At 43.6% G+C, this 27572-nt stretch overlaps 1 protein-coding gene across 1 annotated transcript in view; it reads left to right on the forward strand.

The window, feature by feature from the left end:
* Nucleotides 1-27572, forward strand: part of UNC79 (unc-79 subunit of NALCN channel complex) — a 644685-nt gene that overhangs the window by 224834 nt on the left and 392279 nt on the right. The window contains exon 16 of the mRNA XM_086937713.1: nucleotides 17230-17353. Coding sequence (XP_086793839.1) covers nucleotides 17230-17353 — 124 coding nt within the window. The remainder of the gene's footprint in view (nucleotides 1-17229; nucleotides 17354-27572) is intronic.

The raw sequence follows: 27572 nt of genomic DNA on the forward strand, positions 1-27572 counted from the left end.
GTTAAACAGCTTCGATGCTGCTGTCCCGCGTGATAACATGTACTTCACACTGGAATATTCCAGACACATTACAACCTTGTTTAGTTTACCACACACTACACAGGCAGTATGTAAAGAGTGGGATTTTTTTTAAAGTATTCTGCTCACACAGATAAGCTAGGCTTAAAGCTCTGGATTGTGTGAGAAATAAGTTGACCTAGTGTGTGTTTGATTGAATACTGTATATTCACATTCAATGACGAATTGGGAATGGCTGATTTTATATTAGGACTATTGCACCTTTTAATTGCTAGTCAATAATGACTGGCTCTTTGGTATTGGCTGGAGCCCAGCTTATAGGAGTGAGCATTGGGACATAGGAAACAACTGTCAATCTATCTTCTATAAGTTGGACACACACCTGGTGAGCTTCCTTTAGCCACAAAGACAGTCCTTCCTGTATGAAGAAAATCCCTGTTGGCAATAAGTTGCTAAGATAGGCTAACGGGTTAACTCCACTGTGGAGGTGCGCAAGCATGCCTTAAGTTACCCCATTTCAGGGGCTACTTCGGGCTCCGTCACCTCTTTTAAGCACATACATCAGACAGAATACCCAATAAGAAGATCTCAACGTTTTACAGCACTCCAAGCATTAATACACCTCATACAGTTGCCGCACTGCGATCTACCTGGCATAGTGACTTAGACCCCTTGGAGGATGTGGATTGTCAGGCACCACTTTTGCCCCTCACCTCAGAGATAGCAACCTCATTCAACTACTTTATTAGTACCTGATCGTTGTGTAGTAGATGAGATTTGTGTCTGATATGACATCCATACAGAAGGGCTTCAGGGTTATCCAGGTATTTTGGAATGCAGTGACTAAGACCCTGTTATATGTATTGGAGCGCAAGATTGTCCCCATCCCTCAAATAGAGCTATTGAATATAATTAGGGCTCCCAGTGGTATGGTATTTATTTTTTCAACATGTCCATCTGTATTTATCAATTTTTATTTTATGTTTTAAATAAATTAAGCTGCAATGGGTATTTTTCCACATTTATTTGATTGATAAATGTATACTTGCATTTCAGTGACCAAAAGGTTTCAGCAGTATTCAGTGAAATAGCGTTATCTGAAAACACTTGCATTGCAGAATAGCATCAATAACTGTAGATCTGCACTTAATTAGGAAATCTATTGTCTTTTTATATCTCCTCTACCTCTCAATCTGTACCCCTACTGACCTGTCACTCAGGATTTACTGTAGCAAAAATCATCCAAAGAAGACCTATTTTCCTGTATTTAAAAATAAATACAGACAGGAAAATAAATAGTTTTCTGTCTCTATTTATCTGTAAAAATCAGTGAAAACAGGGAGCCCTAAATATAATAGAACACTCGGACAACAACAGATATGGAAAGATTTTCCCTGGTGTTGGTTTAGTGTTAGTTAAGAGATATTGCACAACAGTAGAGAGCATCAGAGACTCTGAGCCATAGTAATTGGAAATCAAGGCTGGATTATTGCACTTTGCAAGAAGGACCCCTACACAGAGCCCTTAGATTCCTTTAGAACCCAAAAAGATGTTGGGGCCATGGATGACATACCTAGTGCCCCCCTGGTAAATGTACTGGTTGTACTTATTGTTCTATAACCTGCGCAAAGGGCTGTTTAAAACACTTCATGGTGTTTGGTAGTTAGAAAATAACTCTGTATGACTCGTTTAGGACTGATCTTGACCACACAAAGGTTTGGAGGCTTTGGATTTATGTGTGGCATAAATGCAACAAAATAATACAAATATAAATACGTTGATTTCCCTCTCCAACAAAAGATACCAGTATTACGACATTGCTTAATCAGCGCTAATTGTTGATAAGAGCTACAGCAGATTCTTCTGTTCAAACTAAATCCAGTCTGAAGATCAACCCCATACACTAAGTGTACTGAAGGGTTTTACTTGATGAAATACTAGTCCTGATGATGGTCTTATAGATGTCAACAGACAAGACCGAAACATCGACCAAAGTCATCAACTCCTCAGCTTTCACGCACTGAAGGACACCTTTAAACATCTTTGATTTTGGTTTTCTTCATCCAATTTTTCAGGAGCTGATGAATTGTTATGAACTGATTAGTTAATTTGAAAATACACTGCTTAGCATAACTTTTATTCAAAGTTTTCTTCTATTTTTTGTCCCCATGATTTGTTGTTTGTGATTTACTCTAATACAATTTACTTTAAACATAACCTTTCTTGGCTGTGTGCTTCTTCTCTTCTTGCTCCTTTTTTACTATATTGAATATATTCATTAAAAAAACTGTTCACTAATGTTTAAGTAATCCTGTGGATACATTGGGCTTAATTATTTAATGAGCCTACAATTTAAACATACTGAAATCATTTTGAACAAGCCAAGAAACAAAATCCCTTGTAGTCACCCTCTTCATAAACCAGCCATTGCCCAAGCCTACAAGGGTTCATTGGGTTTCCCCACGTCCTTAAGAGTGCTGAGAGACAGCAATCCAGTACTACACAGCAAGCAGAGTGGAGAAATGTTGACCCGAGGCAGGTTGGAAAAGGTGTTCAGAGGGAGGAAAGAATTAAGGAGTGAATGTAAATAGTTGAAAAAAAAGGCAGCCACTCGTTTGTTTTAGCAACTCACCTTTGCTGTGATGCAGAAACCGCTGGGCCAACTTGTATGAAGGTGCATTGCTCACCAACTGCTCCAAGAATTCAAGAAATAGATTCAAAGACAAAGTCCAAGAAGACTACTTTAAAACCTTCATTGCCGATACTTCCAACATTCTGGAAAACAGACAACAAACACTAATTAGAATTTTTACACAACTGATTTTACTATATGGAAGGGATCTTTGTGGTCCACATTCCTCATACTATCATTTTCATGAAATCCCCTGTGGCCATATTACCACCATTCCCTGACAATTAATATCTTTATCAAAGATCATGTACAGTCCATGCAAATTAGGTTAACCTGGCAGCCTATGACAGCTCCAAAGGCTTAAAGTTACCACAAACTCAACTCTGCAGCACCATCAATTAACCGGACACTCTAGTCCTACTTGGCTTGTTTCTTCCTATATCCCAGGTGATACACTACTTTAGGTCGGACTCCCTACTAATCAATCCTTGCTCAGCTTGAGATGCTCAGTTTAGCCTACTATAGGATATCATTTATGCATCCCTACGCCTGTCTACTCGTTATGAGTGTAGTTTCGAAACTACTGAATATTTCACCTCTATATGTCCCTCAGATTTCTGACCTGAACATTTTAGTTTTAATTTTAACTTTTCTTTTTTTTTTAATCTATGTCGAATTGTAGAAAAAGTAAATCTCTACAAACGGCACGAGAACATAGAATTAAAGCTATCCTGGGATAGAAACCATACTGCAAAATATTAACAAAGACAAACATGCTTTCAGTGTAACAATTGTTTCTTTATTCTCATGTACCCTTCAACAATCTGAGTGCTTTAAATCGACATTGTGGAACAATCTTGAATTTTTCACAGAGAAAGCCATTCTCTCAATCTCCTTATCGAATAAAATGTAACCACACTCTACTCTTTTGAGGCGGAGGGAGGCTCGAGGAAAGACCTTCAATTGGCTCTGAACATATTGACATAGTTGTGGGTACTGAGTGCAGCTAAGCTACGGTTTGGCGAGTTAAGCTCAGTTATGGATATGCGGAAGTTAAGCCTCACAAAGCCACAGTGTTGTAGTCCTCTGTGAGAACCCCCAATCAGTCTTTTTCTGGCTGTGTGTAAACATCTAACACTGGACCAAGGACCTAGGCATGCTGTCATGAAGCGTGGCAAAGTAACTCATCCTATGATGACCAACATGGATGCCCTCCACGCTGCAAGTAGTTTACCAACCATGTGATGATCAATGCATAGTGAGTAAAGGGACTGGTGTGTCTCTGTACTGTGAATGAGCTGCTTCTAGTTACTATTTGATTTGAGAGGTGAGTTCTCTGTCTATTCCTGGGAGTTCGGTGATATTGCCTGTAGCTTGGAAGGGCATGTAACCCCTATTTGTACCTTTGTCTAGGTATGTTACAAAGAAAAGGGTCTCAACCTGCTGGACCATAACACGTCTCTGAAAAGGTTGAGTAGATTTTGGTTGGGAGAGAAAAAGAAGCATCCTGGGGTGTCGGGTATTACTCAATTACTTACAATGTAGTTATAGCGTTTTCTCGTGCACTCCTTCAGGACAAAACCCTTTGGTCTGTTACTGTGGCCCATATCCAAGTAGCACACAAAATTATCTTTCACAATTGTATGCCTTTGCTTGCAAACTTGTCCCCAGTTTGATTTGTGTTTTCAACTTTGATGGTCCCTTAACACTGTGCCAATAAGGATCTGATGCAAACTCTCTTTGCCTTTGCTGTTATCACTTAACATTCAAGACTCACTCACATTTATTTATTCACATTTGTTAATTCTTAGGTAGGTTAATGTATCTTCTCAAAGCTAATACCTCTATTTGGTGATATCAGACTCCCTACGGAACAAGACAGGAGACAGGAATCCCTTCCTTCTGCAAGTGCAGAGGGAAGATCCTGTTGGGCTCCTCTAAAATGTATTCATACATAATAAAAGTAAGTGCGCCTCCATCCACACCTTGGTGGATGTCCAAAATTGTGGTATAGAGAAGATATCTTTAAAACCAGCTACTCATGTAATCTTACAATAGAGACTATTGCTGACTGTGAAAGTGCACTCTTCCAATTACCCTAAATTGCAACTTTACACTATCAGGACTGCTCATTTATAGCCCCCCGGGTCCATCAAAATTTTTTAGGGAAGCACTTAAAAATTTGGTAGGCATACTGGCAACCATGTCTGCTAACTTCAGTATAGTGGGAGATAATAACCTAACCTAGAGGTCGGCCAAGACAATGCGATCGGCAATTGTTTGGCAGATCTCGCTGCATGTTAATAACACAATGCATCCCTTGTAGTACACAGTCTGCAGGACATCTCTTAGATCCCGCCTTCACCAACATACCTGCTCTAAAAGTATGTCCGCCTCTTCCCATGACCGGGTCTGACCACTTCCTTATTTCCATGACACAACAGGGTGAAGGCCCTTTGTCGGGTGCCCACTCGAATCCCTTCCTAAAACGCCCCTGGCACAAGCTAGATGTCAATTATTTTCGAGACCTCCTCCTCAACCAGATGCCTCAACTAACTGGGAATATTGAAGTTGCAAACAGACTTTAGTTTGAGTTGCTTACGCACTCCTTTGATAAATGCATCCCCGCCAAATACACCCATTGCTGTAGAACTCAATCCAGTCCGTGGTTCAATGAGACGCTGACCCGGTCGAGAAAAAACTGCAAGGCTTTAGAGCTTGCGTGGAGACGGCACTATGACCCTACCCTCTAGACACAACACCGCTCTGCCATTAAGGACTACCACAAATCCGTACATAAATCGAGTGCTGACTACTTTGCAGAAAATAATAGCAGCAACCCGCCTAAAAGCATCTTCACCTTGCTAAAAGACCTTAAAACCCTGGCACAGGCCAATGAATCCACCATTACCTCAAACTATCCGTGTGAGGCGCTTTCCTCCTTCTTTGTTAAGAAGGTCTAGGACATCTACAAACAAATATTCCCGCCACTACAGACAATGCAGGCCCTAAAGGGCCCCTCTAGCTCTGTCGGACCCTCACTACCCTGCTTTCCTTAACTATGCCAGGAAGTTATGACAACCCTCTGTAATAAAGTTAAATCGGGATCCCGAGCGGACCCTCTCAAACAGGATCAGTTCCAGAAATTTCTACCCCAGCTGTTGCCTGTCTTCCGCCAACTTATAATCTTGTCCTTATCCTCTGTAGAAGTACCCGTTGCATGGAAGCACGCCAAGGTGATCCCTCTGCTTAAAAAACTGACCTTAGATGACCCCAAGCCAGAGAATTTCCACCCCATCTCACTCCTTCCTTTTGTAGCAAAAATCACTGAGTCCTACATCCATTCTATTCTAACCATATTCATAGAAGCCAATGAATTTCTGGACCCCTTGCAGAATTGCTTCAGATCCCTTCATAGCACCAAATCTACCTTATTGGCAGTCACCGAACATCTACGGAGTTCCCTGGACGAAGGCAACACCTCGGTTTTGATCCTCCTTGACCTGAGTGCCACATTTGACACTGTGTCACATCAGATTCTTCCGTGGTGCCTACAGGAGATAGGTATCAGAGGGGCTGATTTCTGTTTGCTGTAACGCGAAATAGCATTCATCACCACACTTTAAAGCGGTGTGGTGGTTTCTAAGTGCAAAACACTTGTCATTCATACGTGTTAACAATTGTGAAGGAGAGAAATTGTCTCTTTTTGCTTACCCAAGTTGACTATCCTACTTTCTAAGTGGGAGGTTGAGTGGGGAAGGCCCTACTTTGACATTCTGGAAAAAGAAACAAAATATCATAGCCCGGTGTTGGTAAATCAGGTCCACGATATATGGTAAAAACACACAGGTACACGCTAAAAAATGGTACCCTTAGCAGAATCATGTTGATCACATCCAAGACGGTGAAGGGATAATCAGTTCCCAAATCACCGCTCACTTCTTTTAATACCATACAGTTGCCCAATTAATTAAAAGTAAGTCTTTACGACAACTGTAATGGTTTTTAAATCACTTTCACTACTCACGGGCCCCCACTTAGTTTAGAAGTGCATCCCTGTCATCAGGTGTATGCCCGCCCTCTATCAAACCAAGTTTTTAGAGGGCGAGGACGTCCTATAATGAAGCATGACACCAGGTGGTGTGTGAGGCCAGTCCTTCACTTTTTGTGAGATGCCCCCAAATCACGTGCATCTCTAAAAGTCCTGTAGTAATCCCAACTAGGGGCAGCCCCTTGTGTGTTTACATTTCGTGTTGGAGGCTGGCTAGCCCCTAGGCCCTGTGCCTCTGGCCATCCCTGGCTAAAAACTAGGGCTAGTTTGTTCGACCTCTCTTTGGTCACCTTTGCTGACGACACTCGGCTTGTGATCTCCCTGTCGAATGAGTCTGACCACAACATGGCCAAATTCCAAGATGATCTGGTAGCCATAGCAGATTGGAAGGCGACCAACTGCCTACAATTGAACACAAACAAATCAGAGATTCTTCTCTTGTGTAGAAACACCCAAATATAGAGCGAGTGCTGGTGGCCTGCTGCGCTAGGAGCTCCCCCTTCGCCCAAGAAGACAGTAAAAAATCGGTTATATGATTATACAACGCTAACAAGTACCACGCACGGCATTACCACGCGAATTTTACTTCGCAAGTGGCTTTACTACGCAGCTTTTTAGAACGCAGGATTTAACATTGCCAAAAAAAAAAAACGTTACGAAACATCTAACGTTCCTTAGGCACATATGTCATTGAAATCTACATAACGATACTGATAGGCTAAATAAAATTTTCCTAACTGCATAACAACCCAATTGTTCGATTTTTTAAACAATCAAAAACTACAAATTACCTTAGATTTATAAATTCTTTTAATTTAATGTTGTGCGCTTAAATATATATATTTTTTTATTAAAGATTATATTCTTACCTGACACCTGCACGCCTTTCACCAGCAGCCCTTACTTCCATGCACCACAGAAACAAACGTCAAAACACGTCTTTCAAAATTAAAAAAGGACTTCTATTTTGATGTACACGGCACGTCTTTGGGGGAGGCTCTTTACTTGAACTTCAGAGGCACTGAAGAGCGTTTTTTTATTTAAGTAACCCGCTCGTTGTTTTTTTTTTGGGGGGGGAGAGCCCCCCAGTCCCCCCAGCTCCCTTAGCCCCCCCAGCCCACGCAGAACGTACAGGCAGGACGACTGGAAGGAATACCACTTGCGTGGTAAAGACGGTCGTGGAAGGCACACGCGTTGAAAAGACGTTTGCGTGGTAAGTGTACCGTAGTAAACGTTATGCGTGGTAATGCCTTCGTAGTAAATGATGTTTCCCTAAAAAATCTAGGTGTCTGGGTCGACTTTGCTCTGCTTTGGGCTGCTACGTGGACTTAAGCCTAGGCTTGGGTTCTTCGATGCCCATACTCACCAGGCCATCATCCAGTCTGCCGTACTTTCAAGACTGGATTATTGCAATTCTCTGTACTTGGGTGCCAACAAAGCAGGGACCCACCACCTACAGAGGGCACAAAACCCTGCAGTTCGGATGCTCTTTAAACTTTCTAAATCCTGCACAGTTTCCAACCTTCTACAAAAGCTCTACTGGCTTCCTGTGGAGAAGAAAATCCACTTCAAGGTACTGTGCATCTCCTACAGAATTTTGCATGTCCAAGCTCCCACCATTGTAGCCAATCTTCTTACCCTTTACATTCCTAATCGCTTTCTGCCCTCCTCAGACCAACACTTAGCACGTGTCCCTCCTGTCAAAAGAGCTGGGTCGGAGGCCGATCATTCCATGCCCTTGCCCCTGCACTCTGGAATGCCCTCCCTGGTACAATCGGAAGCATCCAAAAGCATGGGGCCTTCCGGAATGCAATAAAGACCTGTCTCTTTCCAAGATAAGGCCCCAACCTTTGTCCTGACACCTCTTCTCTTCTCTCTGTTAGTCATTTTGGAATCAGCAATGGGATGCACCGTTGCTGGGGCAGCCATGCGCTTTACAAATCACATAACATAACATATTCTCATTTGATCTAAAGCTCACAAGTTAATAGAATAGAAACAATCCATAAGAAACAATAGGAACCAACATTCTTTGCAAGTCAATGGAGTGCAGTTGATTGGAACCTAGGCATCCACCATGCCATCCTGTGATAAAGCAAGCTTAAATAAAAGCTGTTGGTTCACTCCACTCAAGTTTATTGTAGAATGTTAGATACCATTTAGGGCTAGCCAACAATAGATGGAGGCCAGAGGGCATATAGTCATGTGCATAGTCTGTTTTTCATAGACTCTTTACTTATTGGACCAGTCTTCCAGTGATGGAAATTTTTTAAGTTGAGTCTTCCATAAAAAGTTCTGTAACTTCTTTCCTGGTCCTCCTAAAGTTCCAAAAATGTCAGGGAAGGCTTCTTGGACACCAGACCCCAGGTTCGAGTTGTACAAACTTCCAGTTAGGTCCACCACCACCTGTCCAGTTGTCACTGGTTTTCTACTTTGCAGATAAATCTGTCTTTGTCTTCTGGATCTTCCATATTCTATCAAAGGAGGATGGAGATTCCACAGCTTAAATGTCCCCATTGTCAGGACGTGGACATCCTTTGTTCTTATTGGTTTAGCAGGAGGTTAGCTTCCCCAGGCCATGGGATAGCTTCCGGGTCCAGACATTCAGATCAAATCGTCTTCCAGCAAATAGCAGATACATTTTTTATTCTAATTGTAGATGGCTTCAACTTCTCTACAGGTTTACTTTTTGAATTTGACCTTAGGGTAACTTATGCCACCCAGGCATCCATTAGTCTTTATTCACAAATAGCTCTCCTATGTTGTTTTATTGTAAAAGATTTTACATTTTAAGAAAGAAAAGATGCAGTTTGAAACTGTGTAGGCCCCCAATTCCCCAGATGTTCAAACGAAAAAAACCAAAATACGTTAGGCTAAACACGGCTATAGATGGGTTCCATACGGGAGCCATTATTGGAGCATGATGTTCACACATGCATCCAGCTAATATACATTTCTGTAGTAACAGCTGGAACTGACATCACACACTCTTACTCATTCTTACTTAGCTCACTTAGACAGACAGCACAATCATCCGGCGGGCAGCTGGGGTTCGTAGTGGTCTATAGCAACCAAAGGAAACAAAGATATATCCCTTGACGTACATAACAAAGTCCCTGAGTCAATAATCCACAATCATTTTTCTGACTGCTATCCCTGACAAACTCCACTCCCCAGAAATATAAAAAATACCTATAAGCATTAATTGCGCCCCACCTTATGTTAGCTTTAAGACTGACTGGTGCAGAACAATATAGTTTTAAATCTTTAAATTTACCAAATGTTTTTCACATTCCTTCAACATATCCGCATTAAGAATCTACTAAATATATGAAATAAGTTGCTGTCTAATAACACTGATAACCTTTTTCCTATATATTCTACTTGCATATAACTATTCTATTTCTGTCATAGTCACCAATTAACTCTCATTTTTATTGTCATAAGGGATGGAAATCAAAATACCAAGGTATATCCTTGCAGACTGAAATGAACAATATGATCACAAAAGTATTGTACAGGTTAATACTACACAAGAAAAGCATGCACTGTGCAAACAGTGATGTTTGTGCCTACTCAGTGTAGATGAGGTGGAGATCACCATCTACACTAAGGTAAAATATTTGCATTGAAAGTGGAGCATGATGGGAAATGGTTTGACATAGATAAGGATACAAGTTGATGACGTTGTTCACATAAATCTTAATTGCGTATATGTGGATTATTAATGAAATATATATTGGAACTGTCAGAACGACTTTCAGCTTGCTGCGGGCACGCAGGGGTTACTGGGGCCACCTGTGGGGTTGAGGCCTTTTACTTTTTATGTCCCAGGGCCTCACCTACTGTGGATTCTGCGCAACTGGGCCAAGTACCTCTTCTGCTCTTGACCCTTAATGCTAGAGAGCAGTCAGAGGTTCCCTCGGGGGAAGTGTAAATACAGGTTAGCGAACACGACTCATAACTCAGAGTGCACAGAAATGGAAAAAAATCATTGTTCAGTCAAATATTTATACTAAAAATAAGTATTTTTTTCTAACTCCACACATTCAAATGCAATGAGGTTGGTCCTCGTGCTCCAAGTCTGGTCCCAGTGGTATGGTGATGCACTCACGGTGTCCCTCTCCGGCAATGGGACAGGTTGAGGGCAATCCTCTATGCTTGTTTCGACCTCTGGGTTACAGCTTTCATTTCTCCAGGCAGCGACCTGAACTTCACAGATCACTCAGTAATGACAGCCCTCCTTGCCTACAGGGTTGCTGCGGTACCTACAAATAAGGCGCTGGTCTTTATTGCACAGTAGTCTATGCCACGGCGGCCACTCCAGGCACAGGGGGTTGTAACAACGATGTAATGGGTTTACTCTCCCTTCATGGCATACAGCTCACAGCTATCTTCATGGCAGCCCCCTCCTGGTATATGGGTGTCAGCAACCTCATTCTGCACATGGGCAACAACCCATTCGGAGCAGCAGCCATCTCCTCAAACCTCGCATTGGGAGTCCTCGTGACAAGCTCCGCCAATGCTTCACTCTTCCTAACAGAGTGGACTGGTGTTGGCAAGCAGGCAGGCGCTAGTGATCCAGGCTCCAGAGCAGGCGGTCTTGGTTTCCCTGGGTGATGTTCCCTCGCCTATCAGGGAGACTAACAGGCCCTTGAACCCAGTACCGGTCACAAGCAGAAGTCTTACAGAGCTTTGCCTCCTCACACAGCCCATCTGGCTGGTTGACAGATGAAACATTTTTGGGGTCTCAACCTCTCCTTCTTATAGTCATTTATACACACACAATGTGATTTAGGACTGGAACCCAGATGTTTAAAGGTAGTGTTTGCAATTACTGAATAGAAAGTTTTAGCAATTCACTATTTGGTAATCGCAAACAGCAATGCGCAAATCTGTGTTAAACACATTTTGTGATTCCCAGTGGATCGCAAATAGACCTACCTCATGAATATTAATGAGGTAGGTCTTGGTTTGAAACCCATTGGGAATCACAAAAATCACAGGTATGGCGGCCTGCTGGGGTCAGCAAACCACCAAGTCTGTTATTGATTTTCAATGAAGATTTTTTTTTTTAAATGCAGCCAATCTTCCTTAAAGGAAAACAGGAAGCGTTTCAAAAGGAAAAATGTAAATTTTCTGAGAGTAGTCAGTGGTCTGTGCAGTCGGGCCACAGCCTGCTCTTTAAAAATGTTTTTACAAACTTTCGCAAACGGGAAGGTGTCCCTCTGGGTTCCCACCCCATTGGAAAATGGGTTATGACCTACTTGAAGTATGCGTTAAAATGCAAATGTTTTGTGATCGCAATTCGTTTGCAAAACATTCACACATACCTCTGCGATATGGCATTAAGAAGGGACACCCTAAACATGCCCATTCCTAATACCAAATCGCAAGGCCAAATTACAATTTGGTAACAGGTTACCGAATTGCCAATTGGACTTTTGTACATGAAAACATGCCTATTTTGCATTCACAAACACCCCGATTCGGAGAATGAGGCTGTTTGCTAAGGATTAAAAGCTTAGTACATCTGGCCCTGGGTCTTTGAAGTTATTTGTTGGGGTTCTGCTTCTTTTGAGGTGTACACTCTTCCTCTTGAAAGGCTGTTTGTCACAGCAGGAGAGGCTCCAAAGGTGATAGTCACACAACACAGGCCCTGGTAGTGACTAGAGTTCACGCCTGGATGTCAACCACAGTGGTATGTGCATCAAAAGGTTAATCCCGGGCACTCAGCCCTACTCTTTATGATTCCCCTTATCAGCTACACGCCTTTCTGAGATGTGTCCAGGCCCTTTCCTTGGGATCTATCACTGAATCAAAAACCACCCTTTGACGTGTACAGGGAGAGTTTCTTTCTCTCTTCTCCGGTGAGTCCCACCCATACCGTTCTGTATTGTGCCGTGGTGGGCTACATGCAAACGCATCCACTGCTAGCATACACATTCACCATGCGCGCACTTCATATATTATACTTCTCATATGCACATGCTGTCACTGCTCACATACTGCATAGCACTACATCTCTCAAGTAATGTATTCCTCTCTGGTATACATACACCCAGTGTACACACTCACTATGCATGCACTGCACAGCACTGCTCTATCCCTTACGGTACCCTTTCCAGGCACACATGTGTCCAGCACAGAGTCAACACTCCTCCGCTGCACAGCACTTCTCATCCAAACCATGTAGTCCAAGGGTTGAGCTAAGCTCACAGCAGTGGAACTTTAAAAAGTGTGTAAGCCTATAGGCCTCACTCCGGCAACACGTTAACAAACATTTACAATGCAATAGGTCTCACAGTGACTTTATTTTGAGCTATTGACATTGTAAATGTCATTGTTTTTTGCTTTGCATTTTTTCTGTGAAATATAAATAAAATGCATTGTAAGTTTGAATGGCAATAGCTAAAAAATTGTAAATGTGAAACTTATTGCATTGCATGTACACTAGTGTGAGCAATTGGCATTGTAATTGGTACTGTCTTTTATTAATGTGATTGTTTTTTAACAACATATATATATTGCATTTCCAATGCTAATAGCATATACTAATGTTAATGTGATACTTACTGTATTGCCAAGATGGTGAGAGCCACTTTCATTTTAATTTCAGTGCTTTTAATTTATGTGTTTTTAAAACCCTCAAGGTGTGCATTAATATGCCGACCGTGGTACACTGGCAGTGAAGCCAAGAAACATTGATAATGTGCATATTTGTAATGGTAGTTTTTGCAATTATCAGCCCCACTATGTAGTGTAATTTGGATATACATTTTTTAAATATTATTAAGAACAGAGTTTATGGTTTAGATTCCTTAAGTTTTTCTGGTCTTTACACATTAAATATACACATTAAAAACAAACACACATATAATACAAGCAGAATGTAATTTTCTGTTGCCATCACACATAGCTGCCAAGGTTTTCATATTCATGTGAGTGACATTTTTGTAATTTTAGTGTAATTGTGAGTGATATTTCTACAACAATAAGTGACACTTTCTGGCCAGCAAAATCACGCAATGAAGATGAGGGAAACATAAATATCAAAAATTACACCCTTTTGCTCAACAAGATTGTCTGAATCATGTGTTCAAACACACGTACTTAAGCTAAACGAGCCTGGTGCAGCAGGTTTCTGGCCCAGCTGATGAGATCCCTGCTGCATAAGGCGACTCGCTTAGTTGCTGTAACTAGCAAACAAACCACAACCTAAAATGAGTTGTGCGCGAACGTAGTAGCTGACAAAATCGAGCAGACAGTGACTGCAGTGCACAGTTCTAGTCAGTACAGGGGCAGACAACTCGATTAGATCGCTGACGCCGCAATAGTTTTTTATTATAAATGCAGCTATTACCAACTACTATTATACTGACTCGGGCACACTTGGGGCAGATTTACAAGCCCCTTGTGCCTCTTTTACGCCGCCGTTGCGTCACTTTTGTGATGCAGCGGCGGCGCAAAGCCAGCGCCATGCTGCGGGGTATTTACAACGTGATGCATCTGGGAAATGCGTCATGTTGTAAAGCCCTGCACCACATGTAGGTGTTTCGGCGCAGGGAAGGGAGTTCCGGCGCAGGAACACCTCCTAAAAGCGGCTGAGTGAAATCTACAAGATTTCACTCAGTCACTTTTAAGGCCATGCTGCGTCAAAACCCTGCATCTGCTTGAAGCAGGCGTAAGGATTGACACAGCATTTCAAGGATAGGGCACCCCGAGCCTTGCTGGAGCTGCGTCGCGCTTGCGACGCAACTCCCGCAATGCACCGCCTTTACGGCAGAGTCACGCATCTGTCCCTTTTTACCCCATGGTGCGCTGCATTGTAAATGCGGCGCAACTATGGTGGCGCAGCCGTAACGCACAATAACTAGCGCATCTCTGCTGATATGCAGGGATGCGCCAGTTTTTGTAAATCTGCCCCTTCCTTCTTTTGAGGGCGGTGAGCCGGCGCCATGGCAACTCGCCAGACAGGCATTTTGAGTGCGTGCAACCGGCCATGTCCTCGGCAAGCCGGGCACTTGCCTAATTCCAAATGTATCAACTGCCCCTTTCTTCGTTCCTCCCTGACACGCACTTTCTGACCACTCACAGGACCAACACAGACAAATGGGGAAAGGTGCAAAAAATTGTGGTTCACTAAGGGCACATCGTGGGCAGAGTCGTCTGTTGGTGAAAAAAGAAATATGAAGGGGAGGCAGGACAGACAAAATCAAGACAGGAAAAATGACAGGCCACAGCGGCTTCCTCAAATAGCCAGCTGCCGGACTGAGAAGTGTCCCATAAAATATGGTATCTGAATAAAAAATGCATACTGTTTCAATGTGATTCATCAGAATTTTTATTGTGTTTTGGGGGGGGGGGCCGCCAGAAGTGCAAATTTCCATCCTAAATCTTACAGGATCGGCAATTGATGAAGCTCGGGAGACGTTTTAATGTTTTTCAAACTCTCCTGGGGCAGATCTTTATGCGTGTTATATCAGTCAAGTACCCATTGCGTTTCTTTGTTCTCTCTTGTTGTTAGTGAACACAGGGACCAATTTTGACTTTGGCAGACAAATTGCTGTCACCATGGGGAGTGTACTCCGCCTGCCAAGTGTAGAGATGTCCGCTGGCCCTGCGGACATCTCTTGCATTTACAGTAATTGCTACGTCAGCATGATGGAGCAGTCTACCAAACTTTCAACTTTTTTTTTTGCTCAAAAACAAAATCCCAAAGTGGGATTTTGATTCTGATAGTAAAATTATAAAAATAAATTATCCCCTTGGATTTTTCCCCACGGCCTGGAGGTTATTTTGCATTTTTCACTGCCTCTTACCGCCAGGTTTTATCTGACAGTGACAGACAGTGAAAACTGGTCATGTGTTTGCCCACTCTAAATCTGGCCGGCGGACACATAGCCAAACCTCCAAAGCCCTTACTTCGCCAGACCTCCGGAGGTGTATATAGGCAATGGAGATGGAGTAGTCTCCGCCATGTGCATACTGAGTTCCGTCTGACTCTAAAAGATGTCGACAATACTTTGCTTTGGCGGCTAGAGTACTGCCTAGCCAATGTGCCCTCTCTGCCAAAGTATGAATCAGGCTCTTAGATGAATTGTAAAATTGTGTCTTTCACTTAAATTGTTCACTGTTTTGTATAGGGATAGCTTTTTTTGAATAGTAAACGTGAAAATATATTTATATTAACATCTTGCAATGGTTCTTCATATTGAAAGGTCTGTGTTCTATTGATAATTTATGGGTACACCCAGTAAGGATGGCTTTTTTGTAACAATGGGCCATACCATACCGTACCGTACCGTACCATACCATACCATACCATACCATGTACACTAGGTATATAGCCAAGCGCTTCCTGCATTCCTGGGCTGGCACCCGACGCAAAGAGGCTTGAGCCGGATGGATTTCCATTCAGATTTAGTAAAATACATGCAGCCTCATTTTATAACATTCGCAGACTACTGATTGAAGTCTTATGGGCTCTTTGAGGGCTGGACGGTAACGGGGAATCCGTCAATAAATGCCTAATGTCCTAGCTGCCCAACTCTATTTCCCCATCTCTGTTAGTGGAGCCACAGTTCTGAAATCGGACACACCCTGTGTGGTACTCAGGCATCACATAACCACTTGAAACATGGCGCCGGAAGGCATAATTTGTTATGCCAGTTAATCAGTCCATGTCCACTGAGTTTTTCACTGCCAGGGGCCATGATGACCGCCCTGGGCAGAAAATACTGTTAATATCCCCCACCAGTGGGAGAAAACTCCTAGTGAATCGATTTACATTTTTTCAGTAACAACAGTCTGCTTTCAGAAATTGTCTTTGGGAAATAAATTGTCAGCTAATGCACCATTCTGTCAAGGTGGGCCTGCCAGCCAGTGTTTATTTTGTAATAAAAAAATCTTTTTTAAACTTACGTTCCAGGGCTCTACTCAGGAGGCCACTGCAGATTGCACGACCCATTGCCCTGTCAGCCCCCCACAGCTATACCAAGGCTTGGGGCAGCAGGTATTAGTCTTTTCTAATGCAGTTTGAATTAATAAACAACTTTTGTTGTACTTATCTCTAAATTAGACAAGCAGTGCCACCATGTGGAAGGCTGTTATTTGGGTCGGAGTTGACGATTAAGCGCCGGTTCCCACCGCCTCAAATTAGGTACTCCTGCAGCATAGTCCGTATGCTTTGGGAACACTTTGCTTGTTCTACAAGCGTCAAACTCAGAGTTTGGCAGTGGGGATGCAAATGGGCCACCTGATCCAGCTACCTCATGGTACTGAATCACAGCATAGTGGCCAGGAACCACATCACAAACGAGATGTGGTCTGGGTAAACAGAGCAAGATTTGTTTTCAGGAAATGTTATATTTATATAAAATCTAGCAATCCGGTGCAGACTATTTTTAATAGTTCACATGTTATTGACGTCACTTGACTTCTGCATCGGTTGACATATTGTATAGTGTTTGCTTGACATTGTTTAGTAAATCATTTGTTTCTGATCTGTTATTTCTGTTCTTTATAGCAAAATGTTTGATATTGAGCTGTGCCCTCTTCCGTTCACCATGGAAGAGATGTTTAGCTTTATTAGCTGTCGCTTCACCGGCTATCCCTCCTCAGTGCAAGAGCAAGCGTTGCTCTGGCTTCATGTAAGTATAGGCATGTTTCTGTGAGAACCTGTTTACTACTACTACTACTAATAATAATAATATAAGCATGTGTGTAGTATTTGTATATCACACACTTAACCAAAAGTAGGGGAGTGCTGATTACAAATAAAAAATATATATTGTACAAACTTAAAAAACATGTATGTCACTTGCAAGGATTCTAAGAGTTTCTTTTAGCTACACTTACTGTCATGAATTTGCATTAGCTTAGTTTATGAAGAAGACATGATTATAAAGCTAAATCAAGTCAAACCACCTCCACGAATAGGTGTTGTGCTACAGGCGGATACCAACCACTTACCGGTAATCTTCATTACTGTGAGTTTAGGTCTTCTTTGTCACAGTAATTACTGCATGTGTTGACTTCTGTCCTCACAGACATTGTTTACATAGCCCAGTCAAAAAATACACCCAATATGGCGCCCAGATTCCCAGACTGCCGCTAAAGAGGAACTTAACCAGGTTACTTACTGTAAATCACCAAGCAAAACAATATATACACAGAATCCAAATGAAATGGTACAGGTAACCAGGAATAGAGGAGATTCAGGACTGCCACGGGGAAGACCTAGACTTGGAGTTATGAAGATTACTGGTGAGTAACCGGGTCATTACCTCTTTATCTGTCTTCCTCATATAGTCCTTACTCTATGAATAAATACCCAAGTAGTAGAATTAGATTTGAATCACTAGGAGAAAGAAGGAAGCTTACCAAAATATGATGCTAAACCCGCAAAAGCCTGTGCATGTTGAAATCGCTATAAAAATAGCAATTCCTACACATTCCTTATTTGCGAGTCGCAAATTGCGAGTCGCAAATAAGGAATGGCTTCCCATTCATTCCTATGGGCCTACAGGCCCATATGAATGAATTGGAAATTGCATGCTCAATTCGGGAGTACCAATAGGTCATAGCAAATTGCGCATGCAATTTCAGGATGCAAGGGTGTCAAAAGGACACCCTGTTGCACCCCTGAAATTGATCTGTGCACATATGCTGCACACACACATGCCCTAAGAGCATGTGTGTGCGCAACATGAAACTTTAAAAAATGCAAAAAAGTGCCTTTTTTCAAGTTTTTGCAAATTACCATGAAGTTCAACTTCATGGTAATTTGCACCCCCTAATAGCGAAATCACTATCCTTTTTACTTTATTGCATTGTATTTAAGGAATCCCAAATAGCGATTCCTTAAATACAATCGCAATTTAAGAAATCGCAAAAAATGTGCAGGTTATTTCATGCATCGCAAAAGCTAATTTTGCTATCGCAAACGGACAATTTTTGCAAATCGCACCGTATGCGATCGCAAAAAGCTTTGATGCATGTGCCTGAAAGTTTATTATGACAAACATACAGAAAACTATAGCATTTAGACTACACGCACTGCAGACAAAACGTGTGAACCAAATTTTGAAGAGGATGAGCCACCAAACTGCAGCCTAAAATGCAACATAAAAGTGTGCGTGGTGGACCATGTTGCTACGCAGCAGAATCCTTTGTGAGAGACACCCTTGAAATCAGCTCATGATGTTGCTATACTGCTTGTGGATCTACCCTGGACCCCAGCAGGCAACTCCCAACCTGCAAGCTCATAAGATCTAGAAATGGCAAAGTTAACCCATCTATAGAGGGCAGTAGAAGATGGGTGTAGTCTTCTTCCTTAAAGGTCAAAAGTCAATAAAAGAACATCTCCCTTTCAAAAAGGGGGAGTAAATAAATTGAAAGGGCCTTTGGGCATCCAGAGTATGGAGGTTGGACTGCTCCTCAGAGGAAGAACACAGGAGGGACAATATCCTCAGAGCACCAACAAGTGGTTGGGCTCTTTGGGAGGAAGGATGGACCCAGCTTCAGAACAACCCTATCTGGGAAAAAATCAGAGAGACAAAGGAGAAAAAGTAAAGCTCCAATCCTGCCAGAACAGCTTTCTAGTAAGAACACAACTTTAGCGGAAAGGAATTTAAGGTCAATGCACGCTTTGAATGCATGACTATATGTACACATACAACGACAGAATAAAGGTAAAACATTAATAAATGAGAACATGGGTACATAATAAATGCAATTCCAGTAAAAGCAGTATAACTCAAAATACTCAAGTATAAATGTGAACAAGAACTACAATTTGTAACAATATAATTAAGACATTAAAGAACACGCTTCTATGAATTCCTAATTTCTACAGTGAATGTAAATGTAGGTATACTTATATAGCACAACCTGTCACCCAAAGGGCATCCTGGCGCTTGCCTAGGGAACCCGTCCTGGTATTCCCCTGTGAGAGGCCCCGGCAGGGTGTCCACAGGGTGAAAGCCAGGCATCCCGCAGCGAGGGGCCGTCGTGGAGATTAAGCAAGCTATTGCCCAGAGTTGCAGAGTGAGACCCCGTGAGTCGAGTAGGCACCGGAGCGAGAATTGTCGAGGCCGTGGAATTTTGAGCCCGAGACCCGCTGAGGCGGGGAATCGAACCCTTGTCCACGGTCGATCCCAGCTGCGGGTCTGCCGCCTCTAACCACTGAGCCACACTTCTCCACTGAATGCACTCCAACAGTAAAATCAAATCAAATCAAATAAGCTTTATTCGATTTATCAAAAAATCATAAAAGCGTGCAAGTACAATTTATACAGAAAATTAAGAACAGTTTTCACATGAACAAAGTTACAAAAATAGATAAAACATTTCTCCAAAATTTAAAATCTACAGCAGTCATTTGGATGAAGGGCCTCGTGTTACACTGATCAGTCAATATTGACATGTGTTACTTAACTCATTGAGTTTCTAAATTTCATCACTGACATTAAAAAGCGAGAAACAGCAAAGATAACATCCACATCTTCTAAAAGCAATAATTTCGAATATGCAGGTTTACATGTTCTTATCCCCCAGCGTTTAAGTAAGGGTAGAAGGAATAGTTTCCTCGGGCTGGTATACAGATTACAGAAGAACATGATATGAATGTTACTTTGTGTTGAATGGTCATCGCATGGACATATTAATTTCAATGAGGCCCAGTCATTCTGTTTCGGCAAAGTGACCATGCGGAAGAAAATCCCTAGGCGCAGCCTAGTCAAGAGCATGCGAGGGTAGGGTGCTATTTCAATCCCGAGGTAAAATTGTAGGCCTTCAGTAGGGGTAATTTGCTGATAGCTCAGGATTGTGCCTTTAAGTTTCTCTATATCCCATCTTGCACTTTCTAGGTGTGTAATTATTAGTTTTTTAAGGGCCGGCCTAGTCAAGGTTTGTAGAGTCTCTGGTTCATCGTAAAATTCAGAGTATCCAATGTTAGAAAACATCGTTTGTACATATCGCAGCCACTTGACTTTTGCTGCACCATCCAAAGCCATGCAGTCTTTAATGAGGTTTCTATTCAATTTGCACTCCTCTGTAGTCCAGATCTTATGCCAAAGCAAACAGGGTGATATTTTTATGATGTCACTAAGGTATTTAACGCCGGTCTCAATGTGAGTCATGAAAGTCGACGTGGTTTTGGACACACCTAGTAAGTAACAAATGAAAATGTTCTCGCAAGTTTGTAATGAGGACACATTCTCGAAACCCCAAAGACCTGCGCCATATGTGGCCGTGGCTATACACTTTGCCCGGTAGATCTGTAACATTTCTCGAATGGGTTTACCCCCAATTTTGCCTGCAAAGGTTCGTAGAGCACCTATGGCACGGCTGAAGGCGAGTTTCCTTGCTGACACTGCATGTTTCCACCTTCCCCACCTATCAAACACAATGCCCAAGTAGCAAAATGTGTTTGTAATGGCAATCTTTTGCTGGTCCAGATATATTGAGCATGGGGGTCTGTTGTTCTTTTGGGAGCAGGACATAGAGAAAGTTTTAGAAATATTCACCTTCAAGTTTCTTTTACCCATATAGGATGAAAATTCATTTACTGCTCTCTGCAAGCCTACTTTTGTCCTAGACATGATTGCCGCGTCATCGGCATATAAAAGAATGGGTACAGGCCTACCATTGACAGCCGGGTAATCGCTTGACAGAGTTATTAAACTCTCAGCGATAGAATTTATGTAAAATGTGAAGAGCAAGGGCGCAAGTATGCAGCCTTGCCTCACCCCTCTCTTTATGGCAAATTTTTGTGAACATTGCCCCTGGGTCCCAAATCTTACTCTAGCCCCTGCATCTCTGTATAGTTCTTTAATAAATGTGAGAATAGTTGAGTCCACCCCGATGTCTTCCAATGTCGACCAGAGCAGCGCGTGGTCCACGCAATCGAATGCGGAGCTGAGGTCGACAAAGGTAACAAATAGGTCCCCTTTTTTGGCCTGCGTGTACTTAGAGACTAATAGGGACAAGTTTAGACATTGCTCCAGTGTCCCTAGTCCCTTTCGGAACCCATATTGGAACTCCGAAATAACCTTTTTCTCTTCTTCCCAGTGTTGTATCCTCTTAAGGACAATCCTTCCTGCAACTTTCATGAGTCCGTCCAATAGCGATATTGGACGGTAACAAGCAGGATCGTCCCTGTTCCCTTTTTTAAATATGGGGACTACAATCGCGTCCGACCAGGTGGTAATGAAACCGCATTTATTTCCCATATTCAATACATTGGTTAACAAAGGAACCCAGAAATCCGGTTCTGATTTATAGACATCCACTGGGGTGTGGTCAGGGCCGGGGGCTTTGCCTAACGGACTTTCCCTAAGGGCATCTTCCACTTCTAGGGTGGTAAATACCAGTTCAATCGGGTAAGGGGGTGCTGGAGAGACAGTTAGCTGGTTATCCTGAATTATACTATCTGTAGGTGAAGTCACCCTGCATGGGTTCGGGGCATTACCCTGGGTATTGTTAGAATAAAGATTACCATAGTGTTCTACCCAGAGCTCGCCCGTTATGGCTACTTCTACAGAATTATCTCTATCTTTTAAATTATAAACAGATCTTATGACTTTCCAGAAGGCATTACTGTCCTTATTCCTGGCGGCTTCCTCCAGAGCTTCCCAGGCCTCCTTCTTCAGTGTCGCCCTCCGCTGTTTGATTGCCAGCTTATAATCTTGTCTCGCCTGACGAATTTGAACCCTATCTTTTGGGTCAGCGGACAAAGCTTTCTTTAAGTTTTTCAGTGTAGATGTGCATCTAGAGTCAAACCACCCACGAGTATGCCTCCCATTGTCCTTGCAGTTCCTAGTCAGTGCATTTTTTATGTGACGCTGAATGTTAGAAAATGCAGCCATGATGCTCTTTGGGTCAATATCTTCCTCTAAGCAGGCAAGAATGTCCGTGGAGCAAGAGGATAGGAAGTTTTGAAAGAAGGATGTTGGGTTCATTTTCTCCCATTTAATTACATACCCGTTAGTCTTAGTTAGGGTAACCTCATATGGGTATAAAACCCTACTAGGTTCCTTTACTTTGCCCTCCATAAGTTTTACCCCGAAGGTGATGGGATAATGATCGCTCATAGGGTCATCCCCAATTTCCCAGAAGGTTATAAAGTCAGGATGAGTGGGTGATATCAAGGCAAAATCAATTATGGATTTACAACCTCTTCCATTATACGTTGGGGCAAAGGGAACCGGGGGGGAGCATGCCTGGTTGATAAAAGTGAGGTCAAAGGTGAATATAACGTTGTTAAGAAGAGACCCCATGTTGGTGTGGGAGAAGTGCAGAGGACCGTCCTCCCCAAGATCTGACAGGCCGCACAAACCTAGCTCAGAAGACGGACAGATGGTACAATTGAAGTCACCCACCCACAACATTATGTGATCCCCCGTACCTTGATCTCTCAGTTTGTGGATATGATGGATCATAATGTTCAAATTTGATTCCAGTTCACTAATTGGCAAGTTATTATAAAAATTTACAAGAATCACCTTTTGCGAAGTGCCCCATTTAAGTAGTATAATTTGGAAATACTGATTGGATTGGAAATTGCAAACTTTTACATCCCCTACATTCGAGATGTATATGCACAAGCCCCCCTTGTTGCGACCCTGGGCTGATGGGACAGCAGGAGAATGAAAGGTTCGGTAGCCCAACATGTGGGCTTCCTCTATAAGCCAGGTTTCTTGAAGACACAGGATGCCATACTTCTGCACAATCTCCAACCAAGGTTTGTGGGTGATCTTACTACCAAGGCCTGCTACATTCCAGGAAAGGAGAGAGTGCATTGGGTTTCTAATTTCCTGTGGATGATGCCCTTCATTCCCCGTTGTGCCTTTCAGATCTTGCGAGTGTGCAAGCTCTACCTGTCGTGTAACCTGTGCAGTAAGAGCGTGCTGTTCAGGGGGGTTTAAGTCTATCCCAATGTGACTTGGAACTTGGGGTATAGGCATTAATTTTTCACTCGAAACAGTCTCCATTGGGGGATTATGGGCATTGGTAGGGATTGAAGCAACACTAATTCCCAGTCAATCCACCTGATCCAGACACTCAAACCTGTTCGTAGTGGGCGCTCCTTCCCACCAGTTATTAATGGGTTGCCAGCCATCCCCATGTCCTTTCCATCTGCGATTGTGGGCTATTGACCAAGCCCCAGATGGCTCAACAGTCTGTTTTGGAGGATAGAAAAAAGTGAGGGGTCTGGTGACGATAGATTGGTCAGTATCACGTGAATCCCATATAGTGATATGTTGGGCTGTGTGGGGGTCTGCGAATGAAACCACTATGCAGTCTCCAGGGATGGATATATGGGTACGACCCACCCATGGCACTCTCCTAACCATTAGAACCCTACTCCTAACAGTATTAGGAAGCTGCCTATTGACGTTAAGCCAGTGAATCACCTTATTCTTTAGGGACCACTGGGTCTCCATAGAATGCGGGTCAAGTGGTGGTACACCAGCCAGTATAACGACATAGGGCCCGGCGTCAGGAGGGAGATCAATATAGCCCCCCCGAAAGTTCTGGCGACCATGGTACTGGTTGGTTATGCGCGCAGTAGTGGCGATATTATTCTTATTGGGCTTGTGGGCAGCCTTAGGGATAGGTTTGGGTAAGGTCAGGTTCTCGGGGCCTTTTGTCACTGGTATTGGGAGTTTTGGTATGAGGGGAACGGGAACATTTGGCTTAGACCGGGGTTTGGGTATTGGAGTCGGTTTTGGTGGGGGTAGGAGCAAGACCGGGGGCAACATTTCAGGGGCAGGGGAACTAACGTTAGTTTCTGGAGCCGGATGGATACCATCATCACCATCCTGGGGAGTACCCTCAGTGATACGAGAATAACTTGCTTCCAGTTGTTTTAGGCTAAGAGTGGCCAGGGAGACTAAGGTCTTATCCATCTCGAGAAGATTATTCTCGATACGTGAAAGTCTGAGTTCCAGAGGTGACAGTAACTGTTTTAATGTGACCCAGACTGTCTTAAAAAAATCTTCGTCGTCACCCCCCTTGTCTCTATCCCTCCCTGGCTCACTTTGCCCTCCCTCTTTGAGTTTCTCGCCGTATGTGGGGAAAGGCCCTGAAATAGGGTCAAGGACCACGTTAAGGTTGCTGTGTTCCCTGTCCCCCCCTATTAGGTGGTTATCCAAGTTTGGCACTTGTATGGTCTCCCCCGTAGTGGGTAGTGTTCGCCTATTGTTAAAAAACTGCAACCTTGCAATTTTTGCTTTTTTGCGGGCGTAGGCAGATCTTGCGTTACTTTTCTTTTTTAGAGTTGGGCCATCTTTATTTTTATTTTTTACTACAGGGGGAGGGGGGTTAGGACTGTCCGGCAAAATAATGGCAGTTCCAGGTCCAATGGGCACGATTCCCTCGAAAGTTTTAGGGGGCACAGTAGTTAAGGTGGATATAGGCTCTAATGGAAGGGAAAGAGATGGTGGAACATGGTGAACATCGGCATGAATTATCAGTGGGGGAGGGCAAGAAGCGTGTTGGGGAGATGCAGCAGATGCGATTTTTCCTAGAGAAGATTTTTTAGAATGGGCAAAGGTCTGAGAAAGCCTACGTGCAGCGTCAAGCTCAACTGACACCCTCTTCTGCATTTTGGTAATTTCAGCGTCAATTGCCAGGTTAGTCTTCACAAGGAAATCATCCAATGTCCCGCTGGGCTTACTCAGCCCCATTGCAGTTTTACTGCGACTGCCCCGTGTACTCATGATATATTTGAATTACAGTACCAACAATGTGCTTACTGGTAGCAATGGGCAGGCCAGGTAACACGAACCAAGGGGGTTGGGCCAGGCCAGTCCTCTTTGTCCTTGAACGGCCTCAAACGGCCCGCTCTTAGCCCGGTCTTCGCCCGCTTCTTCGTCCGCGCGCGTCTCGCGTTCGCGTTTGGGGCGGAGTTGAAATAGAGGAGGGAGGAGGGGGCGGGAAGAGGAACCAGGTGCGCGCGGTGGACGGCGCAAGCACTTCTGGACCTCGCAGTCCCGCTCCCTAGGCAGGTAACGTTTGTGGCTCTCCCCCAGCAGTGAGACAGCGATGGTGACCGAGCCGGTGTGCTCCCAGGTCACTGAAAGGGCTCCAGAGGGTGCTCCGCAATGTAAAGTGCCCCAGATGCTGCTATAACAAAGTCCACACTATGCCTCAGGTCACGAGCGGCACCCGCGCCAGCGGGGGCCGCGAGCAGTCTTTGTAGCCTGCAGGAAGGTCGGAGGGAGGAGGGGGCGGGAAGAGGAACCAGGTGCGCGCGGTGGACGGCGCAAGCACTTCTGGACCTCGCAGTCCCGCTCCCTAGGCAGGTAACGTTTGTGGCTCTCCCCCAGCAGTGAGACAGCGATGGTGACCGAGCCGGTGTGCTCCCAGGTCACTGAAAGGGCTCCAGAGGGTGCTCCGCAATGTAAAGTGCCCCAGATGCTGCTATAACAAAGTCCACACTATGCCTCAGGTCATGAGCGGCACCCGTGCCAGCGGGGGCCGCGAGCAGTCTTTGTAGCCTGCAGGAAGGTCGGAGGGAGGAGGGGGCGGGAAGAGGAACCAGGTGCGCGCGGTGGACGGCGCAAGCACTTCTGGACCTCGCAGTCCCGCTCCCTAGGCAGGTAACGTTTGTGGCTCTCCCCCAGCAGTGAGACAGCGATGGTGACCGAGCCGGTGTGCTCCCAGGTCACTGAAAGGGCTCCAGAGGGTGCTCCGCAATGTAAAGTGCCCCAGATGCTGCTATAACAAAGTCCACACAGTATGTTTGGTACTTTACTTTACATTAATAAGGTTAAGGAACGCAGTAGATATATTGTGCTAATGCATGTAGGTGTCAACCTGTTGTGAAATATAAGGGTAGAACTTAAACATGCTTTTGCAACTGTTTCACTGAAGAACAAACAGTGTGCGTTACTGATTGAAAGCTAGCTAAATAATATAAGTGAAAAAGAGGTAAACTCATGGAGTACGAACTGTGATGAGGCGGATGAATGAGTAGGAAATAATACTTTCATGCAAGGGTAATTTTTAGGGTTGGGGTGGGTAAGGGTTTTTGGGAGGCAAGGGTAATTTAAGGGTTTACGGTGGGCATGGATTTTTTGTGTGGTACAGGAATTTTTAGGGTTTAGGTTGGGTATGGGTTTTTGGGTGGCAAGGGTAATTTTTGGCGTTTTGGTTGGGTATGGGTTTTTGGGAGGTAATGGTATTTTAGGGTTTAGGTTGAGTATTGTTTTTTTGGTGGCAAGGGTAATTTTAGGGTTTAGGATGGTATGGGCTTTTGGATGGCAAGGAAATACTTAGGATTGAGGGTCAATATATATATTGCCTCTGTTTTATATATATATATATATATATATATATATATATATATATATATATATATATATATATATATATATATATATATATATATATAAAACAGAGGCAGAAAAATGTTTAGGAAAGGCAAAACAGAGGGCAGAACAACTAGCAGACTCATGCATCCACTCACAGAGCCACACAGATACTCATGCACCCACTCACAAACCTACTCAGAGATTCATACATCCACTCACATACCCACTTAGAGAGATGCACCCACGCATAGAGCCACTCAGAGACTCAAGCAGCCACTCCGTTCCCACTGAGACACTTATGCAGCCACTTCCAGATGCACTCACTCTCACACACCAACACATCTACTGACAGACCCACTCAGACACTCTCACACCCACTCAAACACCCACTCACAAACCCACTCAGAAATGCTTGCACCCACTCAGACTCAAACACCGGCTCGCAGACCCACTCAGTGACTCATGCATCCATTCACAGACCCACTGAGATACTCATGCACCCACTCAGAGACTCCCACACCCACTCAGAGACTCCCACACCCACTCA

Source organism: Lissotriton vulgaris, chromosome 9 (genome assembly GCF_964263255.1).
Source record: "Lissotriton vulgaris chromosome 9, aLisVul1.2, whole genome shotgun sequence".
In the NCBI taxonomy this organism is placed as follows: Eukaryota; Metazoa; Chordata; class Amphibia; order Caudata; family Salamandridae; genus Lissotriton; species Lissotriton vulgaris.